The 21545-nt window shown below is 44.2% G+C and overlaps 2 protein-coding genes and 1 non-coding gene across 8 annotated transcripts in view; 2 read left to right on the top strand and 1 right to left on the bottom strand.

Moving 5' to 3' along the window:
* LOC142849492 (tripartite motif-containing protein 30A-like) overlaps positions 1–7639 on the top strand; it is a 77954-nt gene extending 70315 nt beyond the window's left edge. For all 3 annotated transcript variants that reach the window (XM_075971728.1, XM_075971726.1, XM_075971727.1), the window contains exons 5-8: positions 3075–3097; positions 4453–4553; positions 4776–4802; positions 5208–7639. In XM_075971728.1, coding sequence (XP_075827843.1) covers positions 3075–3097; positions 4453–4553; positions 4776–4802; positions 5208–5809 — 753 coding nt within the window. In that variant the 3' untranslated portion in view covers positions 5810–7639. The remainder of the gene's footprint in view (positions 1–3074; positions 3098–4452; positions 4554–4775; positions 4803–5207) is intronic.
* LOC142851523 (U6 spliceosomal RNA) lies at positions 6389–6495 on the top strand. The gene has a single exon (XR_012910834.1). It is a non-coding gene; the product is annotated as a U6 spliceosomal RNA (small nuclear RNA).
* On the bottom strand, positions 7633–20571 carry LOC142849501 (E3 ubiquitin-protein ligase TRIM34B-like). 4 transcript variants are annotated; one of them, XM_075971749.1, is made up of 8 exons: positions 20434–20564; positions 16660–17283; positions 15779–15874; positions 14990–15220; positions 13266–13288; positions 11338–11438; positions 10881–10907; positions 7633–10473 (listed from the first exon to the last, which is right to left on the bottom strand). In XM_075971749.1, the coding sequence occupies exons 2-8, from the start codon at positions 17080–17082 to the stop codon at positions 9914–9916; spliced, it is 1461 nt and encodes a 486-aa protein (XP_075827864.1). In that variant the 5' UTR covers positions 17083–17283; positions 20434–20564; the 3' UTR covers positions 7633–9913. The 4 variants fall into 4 exon arrangements, with proteins under 4 accessions (XP_075827864.1, XP_075827865.1, XP_075827862.1 ...); XM_075971750.1 differs by having other exon boundaries at positions 9253–10473; positions 20448–20571; XM_075971747.1 differs by having other exon boundaries at positions 9253–10473; positions 16660–17182; positions 20434–20551.
* Positions 20572–21545: the final 974 nt, after the last annotated feature.

Genomic DNA, 21545 nt, shown 5'->3' with positions numbered 1-21545 from the left:
CATAGGATGAGTTGAGGCTTCTCCCCTCTTCAGTGGCTGAGCACGTAAGAGCATTGGCTGCTCTTCTAGAGTGCCTGGGTTCAATTCCAGCATCCACATTGTAGTTCAACACCACTTGGAACTCCAGTGCCTTCTTCTGACCTCCACAGGTACCAAGCGTGCTGGTGATGCACAAGCAGGTGTGCAGGCAAATGTTCATATGTATAAAATAATAATAAAAGACAAGAAATAGTGAACTGGAAGTATTTTTAAAAAGTATTTGAGCTACTTGAGCCACTGAACATTGTAGGTTTTTGTTTTATTTTGCTATTTAAAGAAATGTAAATTTTTTATTTTATTTTAGTATCACATTTATTTAGGTCATTTTTACTCCTTAAAAATATTTTATGTACCAGGTGGTGGTGGTGTCCACCTTTAATCCCAGAACTCAGGAGGCAGAGACAGGTGGATCTCTGTGAGTTTGAGGCCAGCCTGGTCTACAGAGCAAGTTCCAGGATAGCCAGGGCTATACAGAGAAACCCTATTTCAAAACACGTGTGTGTATGTCTCTGTATGTGTGTCTGTGTGTGTTATGTATCAGAAAACAACTATGGAAAGACTACTTTTACGTCACTTCCAGGGACTGAGCCACATGCTTGTATGGCCAATGCCTTTCTCTGCTGAGCCGTCTTGCAGCCCAGAGTTAGCATTTTGCAGCATTTGTCGGAAATGTCTCCATGGGAATGTGTTTCTTCCATCTAAGTTATAAAATTTATAGGCCATATTGGTTGTAGGAAGTCCTCACCATCTTTTCAATTTCTTACTTTCCTATTGTGTTCATTTTAATTTTAAAAACGTGCATATTACAGGGTGTTTTGCAATATGCATACATTATGAAATACTATATGGAGCTAATTCACACATGCATGGCCCCACATCGTACTGCTTTCTTTGTGTGATGGCAGCTCTGAGTCTTTTTGTAACTTGAAGAGTATGTTACTTACTACCCCCTCTCACTGTACTGTACAAGACTAGGACTTTTTTCTGCCCAACTACTGTCGGCACTCACTCTAGTCTCCTATGAGATCTTCTGCGTGGTCACGTGATATCATGCGGCATTTATTTGGTTGAACCTGGCTTGTTTCAGGTGACACAAACTCTGTTGGTTCATCCGTGTTACCGCAAATGATTGCGCTTCCTCTTTTATAAAGCTGTCTCGTATTCCACTGTGTACGTGGGCCACCTTGCTTTTGTCCACTCATCTGTTGATCCATGCTGAGGTTGAGTGCCTGTGTCAGCTATTGGTTTACGACTTCAGGAGACAGGTGTGTGCAGCTTGCTCTAGGCCGGCTTGTTTGAATTCCAGATATGCTGCCGCACATCTGTATGCTTAGCTCTTTGGGTCCATGAAATCTGACACCCTCTGACCGCTGACCTCCTTTGGCCCCAGGCACCAGGCAGAGCCACGGAACAAGATCCTGTTTTGTTATTCAAAATACACACCCACACACGGGAAAATATAGATTTTTTTTTTTAAACGGGGTCTCTCTATTGTAGTCCTGGCTCCTGGCTGTCTTGGAATTTGCTTACGTGAACCAGATTGGCCTTGAATTCCTGACCTGCCACCACCTGGTTAGGATTAAAGGTGTGCTCCACCAGCTGGCGAATCATTTTTTTAAAATAAAGATCTTTTTTTTTTTTTTTTGAAACAGGGCTTCTCTGTACACCTTTGGAGCCTGTCCTGGAACTCGCTCTGTAGACCAGGTGGCTTCAATCTCACAGAGATACATCTACCTCTGCCTCCTGAGTGCTGGGATTAAAGCTGTGTGCAGCCACAAACCAGCTAAATGTATTTTTTATTTATTTTATGTGCATGAGTGCTTTGCCTGCCTGTATGCATGTGTACCATGTGTGTGCCTGGTGCCTCTGGAGGCCAGAAGAAGTCATTGGATCCCCTAGAACTGGAGTGACAGATGGCAATGAAGAACTATAAAGAAGAGCAACAGTGCTCTTAACCATTGAACCATCTCTCCAGCCTATGTATGAGATTTAAAAAAAAAAACTTAAGGTGGAAAAATTATCTTTAAGGGGAACATTGGGACACTGTCAGGTTCCACAGATTTTAGAAGTCATTGAAGCTATGAAAGGCTATAATTAAAGAATAAAAAAGTGAGGCCGGAGAGATAGCTCAGCCATTAAGCATACATGCTGCTCTTGGAGAAGACCTAGGTTCCATCCCAGAACCCACATAATGACTCACTACCATCTCCAGTTCCATGAGATATGACACCCTCTGACCTTCATGGGTACCGGGCAGGTATACAATGTGGTGCACAAACACACATGCAGACAAAACACATACAAAGCATAAAAGAAATTTAAAAAGAAGTTAAAAGAGGAGAGATAATAATGAGAGGAAGAAATGTGGGACTAAGAAGAGAAGCCCATGAGATGTGGGTGAAAAGTCTGACAAAGGATGTGATGGAGTAGACCATAGAGACACAACCATCTAAAGCCTAGCAGAGCAAGACACAGATAAAAGCCAAACCATGGTGTGGCGTGTCAAAGAGTGGAGTAGATAAAGAAAGAAAACAAGAAACAAGAACATTACCCTAGTTAATTTCTGACACAGTTGTGCTGAATTCAAAGATGACCTTCTCAGATCCCTTTGGCTGTAGGCGGTTCTCCTTGGTGCTGTGTCTGAGCAGTGAGTGGCTTACATAGATCTTGGGTGCCACCATGTTTCCATGTTCTGGTGTGAGCAAGGATAGGCTCTAAGTCCTTTCCAAGTGCTTCCTTCAGACCCCTGCGCTCCTGCGGGTCCAGTGTATGTGAGGAGCACCCCTTCCTGATAGTGTTGAGTGCTTTGTCACATCCCAGCATTCTGTGCACTCTGGGAGACCATTGGTGAAGAAGATGCCTGCCACCCACAGTGATCTCTGCCGCCTTAATCAGCTCATTTACAGACTGTCACTTGCAGGAAATGGCTCCTCGTGTGTTATGACTGTTGTCTCTCACAAAGTCTCAGTTGCGAGGATGCTCACCCGCCATCTTAATGAGAAGTCTTAACTCCTGTTTTCTCTGTTCCTGTCTAGGGAGTGGATGACATCATAAAATGGTATGTATGGCTGCCAGTGGCAGTCTTTCCGTATGGCAAGAATAACTTAGTTTTCAAGTAGAACATAATTCTCCCAGGTTGGGGCAATTTAGATTTAGTATTAGATTTCTGATCAAAAAACAGGAACGGAGTGTGTTGCCACTGTTGAGAATAGATTAGAGCCTATGGTAGAGAAAGGGGTTGTGAGAAACTATTTGGCTCGGTAGTGGTATTAGGGATAAAGACTGGGGTACTCTTAACTCCATTGTAATGTCAGCGCTTTACCTGTGTGCTTGCATGTGGCCCTGGATCTGGATTTAACAGGTGCTTGGTTTATGGTAGATGGGCTATGGCAGATGGGATGTAGTAGATGTCTGCAAAGTACACAGAATTGTCCATTGGCAGAATTCCTATATGTTCACATTATTTTCTCCTGAGACTAGAAGACATCCAGTCTTGGGGCTGGAGAGATGACTCAGAGGTTAAGAGCACTGACTGCTCTTCCAGAGGACCTGGGTTCAATTCCCAGCACACACGTGGCAGCTCACAAATGTCTGAAAATCCAATTCCAGGAGATTTGACACCTTCACACCAATGCACATAAAATAAAAAGTTAAATAAATCATAAAAAATAAAAATAAGTAAAAAAGAAGACATCCAGTCTTTCTGGATGTACTTAGATTTGCAACAATAATCTTGAATCTCTGCACATACCACTTTGATACAGGTGTGAGTGACTGGTCCATTTCCATCCCATACTGTACAGGAGATGACAAGCTTGCGTCTAGATAGCACACCCACATAACCACACCGAGGATTTTCCTAAGACACTGGGATCATATTAGTATTAGTTTGATATCCTTGTCTTTTCCAACTGTTTGTAATCTTTATAATAGAGCCTGAAAAATTAGGTATTATCTGCAATTCTCTATATTGGCTAAAGGTTTTGAAGCCATCCGACTTTCCCAGATGTATTTCCCATACTTGATTTGTGTTGAGCTCCAAGGTGTGTGTTCTCTACTCTCTACTATTTGATTTTTCCCCAAGAGTCCACATTCATGAAAATATGTTTCCACACAGTTTTCCCCCAACTACTTTAGCTTTGGTTTGTTTTAAAATTTATTATTTTATCAAGGAGGCAGAGTGGGAGAAAATAAGTTGTTTCATTTTAGAAGGCAAGAACTATGAGTCCAAGAACATAAGGCCTTCCCAACACTGCCATTACTGAAAGTAAATTGGAAGGACACAATTGTGCTTTTCACATCCCCAGATGGCAGGCTACCCTCCTCAGCATTTTTGAGAGCTCAAGTGCATCTGTGGTTTGAAATGAGAGGAAGTAGTGGTGGCTGGGGGTATTCATTGTTTTTAATTCCTAGGAGTCAGGCCTTTTCACTGACGAAGCCCAAAGCCATCCCCAAGAAACGAAGAAGAGTGTTCCGAGCCCCTGATCTACAAGGCATGCTGCAAGTGCTTCAAGGTGAGGAGAGCTACGCTACATGACGGGGCTTTGGGATTCTAGTGGCTTCTAGATAGGGACAAAGAAGAATACATACCACATACTGATGATTGGACCTTCTCTGATGGGACATGAACTTTCGTCTTTGACCCTATTCTGGTTTTCAACTCTTGCCCAATCTGCAGAAGTGGACTTTAGATTACCTTTGCTTGCATTTAAGATTGTGAATTTTTGTCCTTTCAGAGCTCACAGAGGCCCAGCGCTACTGGGGTAAGGAGAAAACACGGCACTGTAAGCCAACCCCTCTTCCCACTGTCCTGCAGAGCCTGTTTCTGTTAGACCTCATGTTGCTTCTCCCAGGCTATGTAATATGCTTCTGCAATCTGCCTCTCCAGTGATTTCTACATAAGGTTCCTTCCGGGCCTGCACACTTTCTTCTTAGACTTCTTTTGTTTTCGTTTGTTTTCCAAGACAGGGTTTCTCTATGTAACAGCCCTAACTGTCCTGGAACTAGCTCTGGTAGACCAGGCTGGCCTCTAACTCACAGAGATCCTCCTGCCTCTGCCTCCCGCTGGGTTTAAAGGCGTGCACCCCCATCACCTGCCTTAAACTTCTGTTTCTAACATCATAGTATTTCCTGACCCCATGACACTCACTCCTGTCATTTTTGTGCAGTTCAAGTGACGCTGGTTGAGAACAACAATCCAAACACCATTATTTCTGCAGACAAAAGACAAATAAGATATGAAGAACGAACAAGAAATTTTGCATCTGGGTGTGAGAACTCTCATGATGGTGCCCTGGGCTACCCATCTATCCAATCAGGAAAGCATTATTGGGAAGTAGATGTGTCTGGGAAAGGTGCCTGGGTTCTGGGATTAAGTGATGGAAGCTACCTCTTCAATCCGATATTTCATTCAAATGCTGAAAGCCGCCAAAATCCCTTATTTCGTTTGGGTATTAGCAATAATTCACATTATCAACCTAAATATGGCTTCTGGGTTATAGGGCTGTGGAACAAGTGCGTGTATAATGCTTTTGAGGAGTGTGCCTTCACAGGCAAGCCCAGTGTCTTGACCCTCTCGCTGATGGTTCCTCCCTGTCGAGTGGGCGTTTTCCTTGACCATGCAGCCGGCACTCTCTCGTTTTACAATATTTCCCACCATGGGAATCTCATCTACAGATTCTGTGCAAATTCCTTTCCTGATAATGTTTTTCCATATTTTAATCCTAGGGGATGTTCAGTGCCCATGACAGTATGCTGGTCAGACTCGTAAAACTTCATCTGTTTCTGTGGCGGGCCTTTGGCTCTGGTGTGTATCTTATTCGCCTGACCTCATGAGCACCATTTTACCCATAAATATATATGGAGATAATTTGCTGTCTCTAGCCTTCCTGTGTGAACATCTTTCACTGGTAAATAAAATATATTCATTTCTTTGGGCCATATTCTCTGTTCCTTAGTATTTTAGGTAGGAATAGTAAATCATTCACCATATATTCAAGGACAAATATTTGAGTTTTCTCTATGGAAGATAACACTGCTGCCAAATTCTTCTTTTATTCTCCATGCCAGAGATGGAACCCAGGCCTCAAGCGTATTGAGAAGGGGCTCCACGACTAACGCGCTTGCCTCAGTTCCCCTCATGTCTCTATACCTCATTCTACTCCTCAGTGAAAGGAAAAGAAAGGCAGTTCTTCAACAACTTGTCTACTAGTTTTAAGAATTATACGTAGGAGTCCATGGTTAAGAAATGTACCCTTAGCAAGTAGGCCATTTTTACCATGATTCTTCTTCATCAAGGAACTAAGGAGAAAACATCACAGATGATATGCACTGAAAGTCACCCGTGCGTGCGCTCCCCTAGGCAGCATGTCTACCCAAAGTGGAATGATACAGAGAAAATTAATATGGCCCCTGCTGAAGGATGATACACACATTCATGAAGTGCTCCTTTTTTGTTTTGTTTTTTTGTGACAAGGTTTGTCTGTGTAGTTCTGGCTGTCTTCCTTTTGTAGATCAGGCTGGCCTTGAACTCACAGAGGTCTGCCTGCCTCTGCCTCTCAAGTGCTGGGATTAAAGGTAGTACCACCACCGCCTAGCACCTGGCACATGTTCTGTATTTTTGAAGAATATTAGTGTCCTAAAACATCTCAGAGAGAGAGACAGACACACACACAGGCATGTGCATGCACACCCACACGCTAGAGGGAGAGACAGACAGACAGATTGAGAGAGAGTGGACAATGTGGCCAGAATACCTGAGTTCAAGTCCTGGTTCTAACATGCCAGAGGTCCTAGTGTGAATAGCACACATAACAGATAGGCTTATTCTGTTATAATTTTGCTGTAAATAGAGTGCAGGTGCCTCAAGCCAATGTAAGAAAATGAGTATGAAGCTGGCGATACAGCTCAGCGGGTAATAGCCCTTGTCACCAAGCTGAGACACCTGAGTTGCATCCCCTGAACCATATTCATACAGTGGGTATCACTCGAGCATTGCTTCCTCCCACTGCGCTTCGGTTTTATTCTGCATCATTAGGGAACAAGGAGACCTAGACACTGAATGATAACCACTGACAGACACCCAGATTAAATGTTAAAATACACGGACAACCATGTAGCCCTGTGTGGGCTTTTCTGCAGACAGTGTTCCTTCTGTCTCTGTAAAGGAAGCAGACTTGGGGCTGGGGAGTTGGCTCAGTGGCTAAGAGCACGTGTGTTTACTCAGAACCTGGGTTTATTCTCTGCGCTCGCATGGCCGCTCAGCACCTTCACAGGACCAGGCATGAACGTGGTGCACAGACATACATGCAGGATAAATATGCATACACCCAAAATAACAAAATCTTAAAAAGTTATTTTAAAAAAAGTATAAACAGACTTTGTGTCCCTTAGGTCTACCATTAACCTCTAACCTCAGGGAAAAGGCTGAAGGCGACCAGGCAAGCACAGCCCTGGCCACACGGCTCTGAGAAGTGGCACGAATGTGTCAGATTCCAACTGCACGTAATACACACTGACATTTATTTCAAACAGAGGAAAGGAATTCCCATGAAACACAATTATTGAAGAAATATAAAAAAGGTCAGAAAGCTCTGAAGTTAAGAATTTTAATTTTAGCAAACAGAAACATTTACAAATTATGAGAACAAAAAAATCTAGGATTTTGCAATCTAGTTATTTCATTTCTTAAAACAAAGTGGAGTAGTGGTTTTGAAGTAAGCCAATATATACACTTTATTTTTGTTTTTGATGGAGTCTCGCTCTGTATGCCAGACTTAAAATACACAACAATTTTCCTGCCACAACCTCCCAGATACAGGGATGGCACAAATGAGCTACCATGGAAGATCTGGCACAGAATCTTAATAATCATTTATTTTAGTCACAGTGATCAAGATACCCCTCCCCAGTGGAATAAGACACTATACTGGACTGCTGAAACAAGGCAAGTCTCTAGTAATACTCTATTGTCTATGCTTACAATACACTGAAAGATCAGAATGCCACAGAGTTCAGCCCTCAATAAGGTACCAAATCACCCTCAAGAGTGAGAAAGAAGACGCATACACACGCATGGACACCCTTGAGAACCCTAGAGTCTGTTGGAAATGGCTTACCCTCTCAGTGTATGCTTCTCCTTTCCTGGCACAGTATCATGGCGTTGGTGTGTCTCTGAGGTCATGGGATAAACATGCTTACATCGGTGACAGACGTCTCACCGTGTTCCCGTACTTCTCTTTCAATAAGCACAGACATCATGTGCCAGTGTACTAATTTATATTATAGTTATGAATGCTATCTCATATACAGACAGCAGAAATAAAACAGGCTTGTCTCGCAATGATAGTAACTATGATATGATCTCGGATTTCTTCCTTAATGGCAGGGCCCAGTCTGAATGAACGGGGCAACCGGACAGCATGCATGCATGAACTCATTGCTCTCCGCTTACAGATGTAGTGTCCAGTCACCTCAAACCTCTGTAGTATGGGCCACCAGCTCACAAATAAAGACACAGAGACTTACTACAGCCTGGCCTTAGCTTAGGCTCATTCCCAACTAGCTCTTTTTTAATTTTATTACTAGTTATATTTACTATTTATTGGGAACCAACTAGTGCTTATAACTTAACCTGTTCCTATTCGATGTTCTGCCACGTGACTTTTACCTCTCCCTTCTGTACATCCAGCCTGCTCTAAATCTCGCAGGCATCTCCTGCATGCCTAGAGTCATCTCCTCTTCCTCTCTCCCTGGAAATTCCACCTACTCTCTCCTGCCTAGCTATTGACCATTCAGCTCTCTATTAAACCAATCAGGTACCTTAGACAGGTGAGACAAAACATACACACATCTTCATGCAGGATAAGCAAACGCTCCCTAACCTTCCTTTGACTTTCCTGCAATGAGGGGCTGGAACCTCCCTGGACTCCAGCCCTTTCTCCCTTAGGCTTTCTTTCCTCAGGGTGATTTGTTACAGCAACAGGAATTAAACTAAGACTTGAAAGATGTAAAACGATTATTTAGAAATAACACACTATCCAAAATGGAAGTTGAGACAATATTGTCATTCACAGTACCAACAAAATAAACACTGAAGTCCTGACCTGCCGGACTCTCCCTGGGCCTGAGAGGAATGGTGACTGTCGAGACACAGACCTCCACACCCCCCCCCCCCCGGCCACCAGAAAAAACACACACACTGAGTTGGGAGGATGTCAAAGCAAAATCTTGTTTAATTGTATTATGAGGCAGGAACTTGTATAGGCTGAGATATGGGGTAGAGGGGAAAGCCTGGGATGGGCCGAGGTGGAGCAAGGAACAAGAGCCAATAATATTCTGTGATGATCTTAAGTTACACACATTTCAATTTACAATTTAAAAACCTCTGCATTTGTTACAATGAGAGAAAGGACCTGAATTTGTAGACCAGAAATAACTCCACTCTAGGCTCATTACTGCTTATATTTTCTGTTCCTTGACTCCCTGTTGAACGTGAGATATCTTGGGCAAATCGACATAGTCTCATTAGTGATGGTTATGAGGCCAGTTCTTATGGATTGTTTAAATAACAGGGATGAGTGGCTAATCGGCTTTGTCACATTTCTTGAAGACAGAGGGAAATACAGAAGTCGAAGGGCATAGATGTTATACTGATTGGTCTAGCTAGCTCTCAGCTTGACTTGAGCTGTCTTTGAGGATATCAACAAGAGTAAATGGGTAAGAATCTCTCCTAACCACATCTAAGCATGATTTAAAGTATTAAAGTACAGTAGGGAGACCACGGGAAGAGATGCCTGAATGGCACAGGTATGTCCAGATGAAGGCGAGCCTCAAGGCAAGAAGTAATATCAGAAATGGATGAGCATGAGAAAACTCAGGAGTTGACAGGACACAGGGTCATGGGAGCTGGGCAGTCCCAAGGATTAAAGTATGGATAAGCAGGGTGGGAGAAGCAGCATTTAAAGAACGTGTAAATGAGTGACCCATGGTTTGTGACATTGAAGAAGGACACTATGCCCTCTTCACAGTCAAGGAAAACCCCAACCCGATGGAGAGGGGCAGCCACAAAGGGGGTCAGAATGGTAGGGTCACAGTTGGAAGAATCCTCAAAGATACTATACTTTGATCCGTCCTGTAACCCTATAACCCAGTAGCCATTCTGAGGTTTGTATCTGTGGCAAACATTTGGCTGATTTTTGCCTCTCCTGACATCAAACTTTAAAGTACGTTTTCTAACGTAAACTCCCAGTGTCCAGGCATTCTTCTTAGACACGTCCACTTCCCAGTAATGTTTCCCTGAGGAGAAACATTTGGAGCCCAAGATACCATTATTATAACACTTAAATGGCCAAATGGGCACAGATGTCACTTGTCTGTGATCTTCTGAAAGAATAAGATTCAAATTTAGGTTTTCTGGATTAAATGTGAAATCCGCTGCGAGAGAAAAAAAGAAAAAAAAGGTCAGGTGACTAATACAGAGGTGGCTTGTTTGATGACATCATGAAAAGCAAAAACTGGAAAGGTTAGAGGGAAATAATACTGATCAATTGTGGGAGATGGTAAAACAATACAAAAATGTAATACAGTTGTTGTTTTAGTACAGTGTCTTGTTAAGTAGCCCAGGTTGGCCTTAGACAAGCAATTCTCCTGCCTCATCTCCCTAGTGCTCAGATTATAGGCATATACCACCATAGGAAGCCTTAGAGGAGCACTGTGTGTGTGTGTGTGTGTGTGTGTGTGTGTGGTGACACTGAAGACAACAAAGGTAATGAGACCTCACTGAACCAACCCTTCGGAAAGGTGACCAGAATACCGTGATTTGAAGATCTGCAACTTCTTACCCCAATAGCCGCGGACAGCTGTTAACTCTGAAACGATAAAAGATTTGGTGACTTTCATCAGAAGCAAAAAAATTGGAATATGCCGGGCGGTGGTGGCGCATGCCTTTAATCCCAGCACTTGGGAGGCAGAGACAGGCGGATGTCTGTGAGTTTGAGGCCAGCCTGGTCTACAAGAGCTAGTTCCGGGACAGGCACCAAAGCTACAGAGAAATCCTGTCTCAAAAAACCAAAAAAAAAAAAAAAAAAAATGGAATACTTCTCTCTAGAGGTAAGGAAGGCTGGTAGAGTGAATCTGTCAGCTGGTAAGTGAGAGACCAAACCGAATCCTTTCCGGTTCTCCCCCAGACACAACTGGACCCTCTTCCTCCCAGGATGCCCCTCGCTGACCCCTGCTCTCTTCACCTGCAGACTTACCCCCAGCAGCCCACACCCACACTCGCTACTGCGCCTCACTCACCTCTAAACTGTCGGAACATGTCGCTCAGATCAGGAGCTTGGAATACCTTCTTCACTTTCCTAGAAACCGCTTTTGGCTTCTTCAACGTCCAGATCTGACTCCTAGAGATGAAGAAATATTTTACCTTTACATCTGTCTCTTTACATCTTGTTGTCTCTGACACAACTGCCTTTATCCCTCCACATCACTGATGAACTTGATACTTGATCCTCAGAGAAAGCCCTGACTTTTTTTTTTTGAGACAAAGTTTCTTCTTGTGGCTTTGGGTGTCCTAGAACTCGCTCTGTAGACCAGGATGGCCTCAAACTCAGAGATCTGCCTGCCCTGCTCCACAAAAACAAAACAAAACAAAAAAACAAACTTCCAAATGAGTCTAGTTTTAATTTCTTGTGTTTTAAAGGAAGTTGATGCTATTAGATTGGCAACTCCAAGGCTGAGTGGTGGTGGCCCACACCTTTAATCCCCATGTTGTGCCCAGATTACGGCCCCCAGAGAGGCCCAGACTGTAATAAGAAAGGTTTAATCAGCATGATACAAACATGTTTGGAACCGCTGTCTCCAAATGACCCTCTTACAGTGAGGTAGAGAGAGGAGTTGTATCTCCTCTGTGGGGTAAGCTTTTAAAGGCATAACTACAAAGAGAATCTTTGAAGATGCTTTGGCACGGGTACAAGGACTTTTGCTCCCTTCCATTCTGTTAAGTCAGCTTTTTCCTTGTTCTTAGAGCAAGGCCACTGTTCTTGAGTTAGGCCATCTTTATCAGCCTGTACCAGGTGGCTGGCTGGGCTGAGCTAAGTGACCTTGTGCTCGGAATCTCCCAGGTGGGAGAGGGGAAGGCCACTATCTTCCTGGGAAAACATTCGGCTAGGAAATTTCTTCTCGCCCCTATGAGAACAAGGGGTGAGGGTCCTGCACCAGCACTCTATGAGTTAGAGACCAGCTTGGTTTAGAGTGAGTTTCAGGACGGTTCCAAAGCTTCAGAGAAACCCTGTCTCAAAAAAACAAAAACAAAAACCAGATTGGCAACTACAGATCAAGGATTATACTTTACCACAAGAGCTTGTAAAACATGCCAAACAAGAGAATAATTTTTGGAAACTTAGATAAGAATCACAAACCCCGAGGTGTGTGTCTTTCTAAAAGTCGGTAGAAATCTTCTATTCTCAGTGAACAAAGTCCCCATGGCCTGTCTAGGCCTTGGTCAGGCTTTCTGTTTACAAAACACCTGTGAAACAGGAGATCCAGGACTGGCGGCAGCGAGTCTGCAGGAGTGAAGTCACAGGAAAATGATGCTGACGTCTCTAATGCCCTTTGTGACCCCAACTCTGACTTAAAACACCACGTTCACTACCACTGAGTCTAGTTCATTCTCTGAGGGGATGAGACGATCCAGTCTTTATCTGGGACCAGCAGTTCTAGACGATGCGGCATCCAAACGGCCTTGACCTGGGAAACAGTGTTTCACTGGTACAAAGATATTGGTAATGGCTCCTGCTTTAGTCAGGGTTTCTATGGCTGTGATAAACACCATGACCAAACACAACTTGGGGATGAACGGGTTTATTTCAGTTATCAGCTATCATGTCTGGACCACAGTCCATCATTAGGGGAATTAGGGCAGGAACTCAAGGCAGGTGCCTGGTGGCAGAAACTGAAGCTGAGCTGAGACCATGGAGGGGTGCGGCTTCATCCTCACTGCTCACTCAGTCTGCTTCCTTACACGATCCAAGACCATACAGTACATCCATTTCAACGGTTAAGCAAGAAAATGCCTTAGTGGCAATGCCAATCTGATTGGTTCATTTGCTCATCTGAGGTTCCCCTTTCTCAAATGACTCTAGATTGTCAAAACTGACAGGAAAACTAATAGAGACAACTACTAATCCATCTGTACTACACAAACCCCATTTGGAGTCATCCACACTTACCATTTCAAGGTACCGCTCATATCCTAGGGAGGAGAAAATAAAATCACAAGTCACAGAGTGTGAGCTTAGAGCAGGGTTAGGGAAAAGGAGCAAAGGAGGAGGGGGAATCAAAGAATCAAGAGTAAATTATTTTATCTTTTTTCTAGATAGCTTCTTTAGATGTGGCCCAGGCCAGTGCTAAACTGTTGATCCTCCTGCTTCAGCACTGAGGTTACATATATTTGCCAGCAAAACTGGCTAAAAATGTGGTTTCTTTCTCCTTTGTGTGTGTGTGTGCTGTTTGTTTCTTGTTTTTTGTTTTCTGAGACAGGGCTTCTCTGTGTAACTTTGGAGCCTATTCTGGCACTACTCACAGAGATCTGCTTGCCTCTGCCTCCCAAGTGCTGGGATGGGATTAAAGGCCTGCACAATCACCATCCCGCTAGTTTCCTTCCTTCTCCTTTTTAAAAAGTAATGTAAAATACCAACAGAACTGGCAACCCTTAGGCTAAACACACCAGGAAAAAATAAAGGAGAGGTAGAGTTTTCAAATGGGGAAGAAGAGATGAGACACTGCCACCAGCCTTGAACAAATTCAGAAAGAATGGTGGTGGAACAGACCTTTAATCTCACTCAGGAGGTAGGGGAAGGAGGTGGGTTACATAGTAAGACCCTGTCCCAAAATAACCCAAAAAAAATAAACAAACTAAAAAGTTTCTACACCCCAAAAAGCTTCTCCGCCGAGTCAATAATCCAAAGCAAACCAAATTAGAAAAAGCCCAGGTTTAATGAATATCAGTGCTCCCAGATGGCTTTCCAGCCTCGCATGAAAGGAAGACCAGAAAACCACGTGTTTGTTCTGTGTTTTTTTTTTTTTTAATTCCCTGTGGGAGTGGTCTTGAGCATCTCTGGGGAGGGGTCACCTCATGGTGGGTTTACACAGAGGTGCAGTCTGGACTGAGGCAATGACCAGGGGAGGGGCTGGGGGTGGAGCTTCCATCCAAACATTCCTGACTCTGGGTATAAGGGTGCCAGGAACACAAACAATCAAAACTGAAAAGAACCACAGGAGCTGGGGTGTGTCTTGGAGGTATAATTCTTACCTAGCAAGTGTAAGGCCCTGGATTCAACTCCTCAAGGCCTCTCTACCCGGTTTGTTGTGTTATGAACGAAGTAGGTAAGTTAGAGGAGAGGAACGGATCCCGGAAGTGCAGTGATTCAAGAAGAGAGAAAACATGCATAGGATGAAAGCATGCAACGAGATTGGATTGGAAGTCAAGCTTCATGAAAGGAAAAATCAACCATGGCTTCACTGCTGAATTTTACTAAAAGTAAAAGAATAAGAAACGCCAATATTTTTAAAATTCTTCCAAAAGATACAAAACGGCTTTATGTGACACTAAAATTGTTGAAGCATCACAAGAAGAAACCAACGAAAGCATCATGGAGCTGGGGTAGAGCCTGGCAGGAGGATGCTGGGGACAAAATGAGAAAGGGCAGTCATGACAGCCTAGTGGGTAGAAGTCCTGCTGCCAAGCTGTGGACGCAGTCCCTGGGATCATATGGTAGGTCCCTCTCAGGCTAACATCTTACTTAATGGCAAAAAACTGGAATGGTTTCCCTTAAGACTGGAAAAAGAGGCAATAATCTTCTCTTCCATGACTTCCATTAACACTGAGTGCACAGCTCCAGGAAGGAAAGGGGCAATGTCTCTGCGACCTGCCTTGAGAGGTGCTCATTCCTACCTGCAGCAGCTCTGTCGCTGGCCACTGGCACCGAAGCTCCAGACCTGAAATAAGTTCCTGTACCAACTGGCTCTGTTGAGCCAGCTCAGCTTCTGCCTCCGCCAGGCTGTCGAGTATCAGCTGCTCCTCTTCCCCAAGTCTTTTCAGCTCTCTCTGCTCCTCCTCGTCCAGGATTCTTCTGAGCTGATCAAAACCCGTTTGTATCCTTTGTCTCTCAGTCTGGATCTGGCACTGCAGGAATGCACGGGGGAGAGAGAGATGTAATGAGCCTGTCGGGCTGAGGCAAGATGTCACTATAAGGTAGCAGAACTTAATCCAGGGCGGACATAGGAAGAGAAGAGCAATCTGGGGGGTGCTATTTTTAGCTTCTATTTTCCCTTTATTACAAGTCAACTCAGACAGGGACAAAAACTAAACAATCCCCTTCTTGTCTTATTTAGGAGACCTCCAAACTAATACAAGACTGGAATAAAGCTCAACTTGTAACGATTGTCTTGGGCACTCATGGCACCCTGCATCAGTACTTCTGGTTTTGAAATTTAGAGAACTTTTCTTTTTTTTTGGCCTGGTGTCTTCCAGCAGAAGTGTCAGAGTCTCCGGAGACAAGAGAAGAACAAAGACTCTTCCAGTCTTCAGCATTATACAGTTTATCATTGTGTTTGGTTCCAAATATTTAAGTGTATTTACAACAAGTCTGCCCCCATCCCTCATCCCTAAAAAGGAACTTATAGATAGCTTTGAACTCATTGCTTGTCAGGGAACAAAGATGAGGGCCCAAGCATCTCCTGCCTTCCAGGAAATTCTGTCTTCTTCAATGTCAGCTTCCAATTTCTTCGCCTTCTCCTGTTCCTTCCTCAGCCTCTCGAGAGCTTTCTGGATATTCTCCTGTGAGAAATGAATCATATCTGTCATGCTTGCCACCTGGACAGAGAACTAACAAACCAGGTTGTTCCCAGTTTGTAGAAGTCATGAGGTTGATGCTGAACAGAAGAACATCTAAAGAGAAGGCATTCTGTAACCCTAGGGGAACAGAGCCATCATCTGCATATCAATGGGAGTCTACAACTCTTTCCCCAGAGAAAGTACAGACCGCTTAGCAAGTGCAATCCTTCCTCACCCTGATGACCTTCCAGTTGGCAGTATTCCCCAGCAGAGGCCATGCTGAGAGGCAAACTGAAAGCATTCCCCAATTGTGCATACACGGGAAAGGAACCCCGCAACCTTCTGCTCTTGATCAAGAGATTGTGTGTATTGCAAGCCAATCCATTACATAAACAGAAAGAAAAGACATTTCTAGGCATTAGGGACCGAATATAAGGTAAGGGCTCAATATTATGATGGTAATGTGAATCAAGAAGGTCGGGAAGTTGCCAGTCTGTGATGGCAAATGCCTTTAATCTCAGCACTTGGGAGGCAGTGAAGTGGATCTCTGAGTTCGAGGCCAGTGTAGTCTGTAGAGTGAGTCCAGGACAGTCAGGGCTATACAGAGAAACCCTGTCTTGAAAAAGGAAGGAAGGAAGGTAGGAAGGAAGGAAGGAAAAGAAAGACAGGGAGGAAAAGGAGGGAGGGAGGGAGGGAGAAAGGGAGGGAGGGAGGGAGGGAAGGTGAGAAGGTACAATTTCTCATCAAGAACCACATTGTGCCCTATCTTCTTCCCTTCATGACCTTACCTGACATTCCTTGACTGCTTCCTCCCGGAGGAAAGTGTGGTGACCATGATGCTCCTGAGAACGCTCACAAACCCAGCAAATGATCTTTCTATCTTCCTTACAGAAGAGAAGGAGTTTCTCTCCATGGTGGATACAGAGATCTCTTTTTTCCCCAATGTCAGGGTTCACCTTGACTTCCCTAAGTCTCTCTACTACATTTGCCAGATGTTGATTAACCTGTAGATTTTCAAATGAGAATCTAGTATCACACACAGGACAGCTGCTTCTCCCTCTGGGGTTGATCACTGCATTCTTCTTGTTTGTGGTGATGCAGGCTTTGCATGCATTGTGGCCACAGCCTAGACTCATGGGTTCTTTCAAAAGTTCGTGGCAGACAGGGCAAATGGCCCCCTTCTCTGCATTCATCGGAACTGTTGAAGCCATTCTATTTCTCCCCTACTTTTTCTTGCCCTAACTTCTGAGGCTCTTCTTTCTTACAGACTGCTGGATGGCGAGGAAGATTATGAAATGATGGTATATCAGTCTGAAAGGCAATTTAGAGGAGCACGGTCACTTCATATCCTTCAAGGGGGGGGTGATATGATGGCAAAAACCACTTAATTTTCAGCTGTGAATAGATAGAATCTGAAACAAAGAACAAACTAATTACAATTTGTTGAATGGAACAGAAATACTCCAGAGGAAGAATGGAGTGGCGGCACAGGAAAGAGCAGGGACTGAGGCAAAATGAAGAAAGAATGAGAAGCTCAGAAAACACAGTTCACACAGGCCTTAGCTTAGCACTGTGCAGAAGTGCAGGCTACCAGCACAAGTCCTGGGATCTGCAACGCACACTGGCATGGGCAAGGTCTCTTTCCTTCCTAGAATTTGGCCACAAAGTGCAGTGTTGAGTCACCCTGATTGGGAACTGGCAAGTTTGGGAGTTCCCCTGCTTCCGTTATTAAAAAACAAAAACCAGCTGGGCAGTGGTGGCACACGCCTTTAATCCTAGCACTCAGAAGGCAGAGGCAGATCTCAGTGAGTTTGAAGCTGGCCTGGTCTACTTAGCAAGTTCCAAGAAAGCCAAGGCTACAAAGAGAAAAACTGTCTTGAAAAAACAAAAATAAAATTAAACTAAAGTTTAAAAATCATATATTTCAAATCAGGATCTCACTAAGAACAAGAATGAACCAAAGCCAAAACGGTAGAAAGAGAAGAGCTGAAGCTGCTGAGATGGAAGCTGAAGGGGTAAAATGAATCAGTTAACCAGAGTCTGAAAGGGCGAACTGGCCGAAAACATCTTAGCCAAAGGAGCCAGCAGAATGAGAGAGGTGGGTGCATATTATCTGTACACCTTGTATAAACAAATGCACACAATGTAAAAGAACAAAAGATATCATTCTTAAAAGTTAACAAAAGCTAAGGAACATTAAAAGATGATGCTCAACCTACTGTTGATTGGTCTGCAATAAAAGAGAAGCTTGAAAAGCACTAAGCACTGTGGAGATGTGGTTCAGTAGCTAAGAGCTCTTGTTGCTGCTCTTTCAGAGGGTTCAAGTGAGTTCCTAGTCCCCATAGAGCGTCTCAGAACTCTCCATAACTCACGTTCCATGGGATCAAACCCTCTTCTGACCCCCAAAGGCACACATGGCACACACACTCTTTCTCTCATCCTCCCATCCTTTCTTTTTTATTATTTTCTTAAATTTGTATTTTGTTTGTTTTGTTGTTGTTTTTCTAGACAGGGTGTGTGTGTGTGTGTGTGTAGTTTTGGCTGTCCTAGAACTAGCTTTGCAGACCAGACTGGCCTGGAACTCACCGAGATCCGCCTGCCTCTGCCTCAAGTGTTGAAATTAAAGTCATGCACCACCACCTCTCAGCTTAATGTGTAGTTTTGAGACAAGGTCTCAAATAGCCCGGGCCAGGCCTCAAGTTGGCAGGACAACCAAGCATGACCTGGAACTAATTTCTGATCTTCCTGTTTCCACCTCCCAGGTTCTGTTATTCTATATAGATGTCTATCACACCTCATACTTTCTCCTGACTGCATATTTGTTCTCTGTAATAAAACTCCCTCCGACTCCTCAGAGTGCCTCTTTGGATTCTTTAACTACAGCAAGAATCCAGAGACTCTAGGTAGAGGTCTCTTATGGGCTCACTACCTTCGAGACCTCCCCAGCCATGTTCTCACTGGAGCAACTCCCCTACCCACGTCCTAGTCCTTTCTCTGCAGCTCTTCTGGTATGCAACATCTTCCTCTCATTCAAAGGAAAACCGACCTGTGGTAAAGACGTCAAATTCCTCACTCTTTTTTATTTTATTTGTTTATTCAATTTTCTTTATTCCTCACACTCTTAAGATTCTACTGAAGTTTCCTAACTCTGAATACTGAAGTTGAAAGCGTTAATCTTCTAAACCTGTGATTCTGAGCCAGAGGCAGGCGGATGGATCTCTGTGAGTTCGAGGCCAGCCTGTTCTACAGGGCTAGTTCCAGGACAGCTAGAGCTATTACACGGAGAAACCCTCTCTCTCAAGACCAAAACAAAAACAAACAAACAAATGAAAACTCCAAAAAACAACAACAACAACAACAAAAAACAAAACAAAAAAGAAAACTGTCATTCCATAGCATCAGTTACTTTTTGTATTGTCTAAAAGTTACTTAATTTTTTTATTGCTATTCCTAGGTAGAGTGTAAGCTTGTATATTTATTTCATATTTAGTAAATACTGAGTGGATGCTTATTACACTTATTTAATACCTGACACGTGCTTTATTTCCATTGACATTTTCTTAAAAATAAACAAACACAGAAATCCAGATTAACTTCTGTGTTTGGCCATGACTAAACTCTGGAGCGACCAGAGGTATCTCCAGCAGTCAGGTGCAGACTGAGAACAAGGCAGGTGAACTCTGAAAAGGGAGGGTCTTAGACAGTGGCAGGTGTTGAACCCATTCATCAAGGTACAAAATGTCCCTATGTTAGCCTAACAGGGGGGATACACAAGATCAACAGAGAAAACATCTTAGAGAGACTGTCAACACCACCGGGGGCTCTCCTCAGCAATAGGTAGCTCTTGTTAACTAGCTCCGAGCAAGGGAACAAGGAACTGACTTAACCTTCGGTACGAAGATCCACGCAGGAAGAATGGGTGACAGCCAAAGGCAGGTGAGGACGCCAAGGTCACTTAAACAAGGTTGGAGGAGGTACAAGTTTGCAGTCCTGGCTACTTAAGAGGATCATGAAGGATGATATCTGAGCCCAGAAGGCCAACCAGCCTCAGCAATGCAGTAAGCCAAGTCTCAAAAATAAATGAATGAATACATTTTTAAAACAATCAGTGTTAGGTAAAAACAAATAGTCATAAGATTGGAGCGCCAAAGCTACAAAGGCTAAAAGTTACACAGGGTTATCCAACTTGCTGTTCTCAAGTCGGTCAAGGGCTCAGGATGGAGTAGAGGGGAGTAGTGACTCTCCTTAGTCCAAGTCCCTGAAACTACAGTAGCTAGTAGGGAGGGGGAAGAGCAGGGAGAAGGATCACCCGGAAGAGGGGGGAAGGGAGGGGGAGGGTTCCTGAGATCCAGACCTGTTTGCCAGGCATGCCCCAGAAAAAGAAGGGTTCCTTCAGAAGCGAGGCCCTCCTATTTAACTTTCAAGTCGATTCCGCCCCAAACTCCTTTTCTTCCTTCAGATCACAATGGTTTCTGCGAGCTAAACGATCTTCCCCAAGCTTCACTGAGTTCTCTCTTCCCCGGGTCTCCCTCCCTCAGCCCTGCACAAACTTTCACACACACCTTTGGACCCTCACCTCTGGACCCTCCAGGTTGAAGCGGTGAGGGAAAAAGCCAGGGGCAGGCTTTGCTCAGCACCCGGGTTCAGCCCACCAGCAGCCCCTCCCTCTCCCGACACCAAGAGAAAAGAAACTGAAACTCCGGACCAGCAGGAGGAGGATAGAGGAAGAAACTTCTGGGCAAAACTCTATGCCGCCGATAGAGGGCGATGCAGCAACCTTAGTGATGGGGAGAAAGGAAGACTTGATCCAGAGTTGAAATTTTCAGAGGCCAAGTTCTTTTTGGTGATTGTAACCAAGGGTGTCGCTGACATCAGGTTGGAAGAGGCCATGATCAGGAAAGATTCCACACAGTAAGAAGGCAGCCACGAACCTGGGAAGAGGCAGAAGAAGCCTTTATTAACGTGTGAGCCGAAAATCAATCAAATGGCCCGCTGAGCTTTACAGTTTCCTTCAGCCTTTTCTACGCCCCGCGGCTGCAGCAGCGTTTCTGCTCTGTCGCTCTCTGAGGGTGGTCTTGGAGTTCCTTAGTCATTAAAGGAAGTTCAAGGAGGCAGGCTCACGGGAACAGAAATCACCGGAGACAAAGTTTGTCGTCATGAAAATGCGCAGGTGTTCCTGAATACCACTAGCCCCTGGGTTGTGAAAACAGGATCTGCTGCATGCCCTTTGTCTGTGACAATGTCAAGTACCCCCCCCCCCCTCACACACACACAAGGCATAGTGTTTTTTGTTTTTTCTTTTGTTTTCCAGACTGGATTTCTTTGGAGAATATCCCTAGCTGGCCTAGACCAGGCTGATCTCAAACTCACAGAGACCATGCACCTCTAACACCGGGCTACATAATGGTTTTTAACAAGCAGGCAGAACTCTTGGCCTACCTGGGTAAAACCAGCTGACTTAGTTCTAGGCTAGGGTTTCTCTTAACTAACCATTCTATCTATTCTCTTTCCCTCTCCACTCCCCCACCCCCGCACCACCTAAAGTGCTGTGGGAAGGTGCCAAATGCAGACAGCTCTGTCTGTATACAAAAAATGACCTATCAACCCGCTTATCAAGAGGGACACTTCTCCTTGAAGAGATGGAAATCATTACAGAAAACCACAACCAATGTGG

The sequence above is a fragment of the Microtus pennsylvanicus genome, chromosome 5 (genome assembly GCF_037038515.1).
Source record: "Microtus pennsylvanicus isolate mMicPen1 chromosome 5, mMicPen1.hap1, whole genome shotgun sequence".
In the NCBI taxonomy this organism is placed as follows: Eukaryota; Metazoa; Chordata; class Mammalia; order Rodentia; family Cricetidae; genus Microtus; species Microtus pennsylvanicus.
The sequence above is the reverse complement of the archived record's forward strand: the minus strand, read 5'-3'. Positions and strand labels throughout refer to the sequence as shown.

Bases quoted from the DNA above. Each gene is read 5' to 3' on its own strand.
- LOC142849501 (XM_075971750.1), bottom strand. From the start codon at position 17,082: ATGGCTTCAACAGTTCCGATGAATGCAGAGAAGGGGGCCATTTGCCCT. The intron at 15,875-16,659 runs GTAAGGTCATGA...CATTTCTCACAG, and splicing joins AAGCAGTCAAGGAATGTCAG to GAGAATATCCAGAAAGCTCT. The intron at 13,289-14,989 runs GTAGGAATGAGC...TCTCCTCCCTAG, and splicing joins CAGCGACAGAGCTGCTGCAG to GATATGAGCGGTACCTTGAA.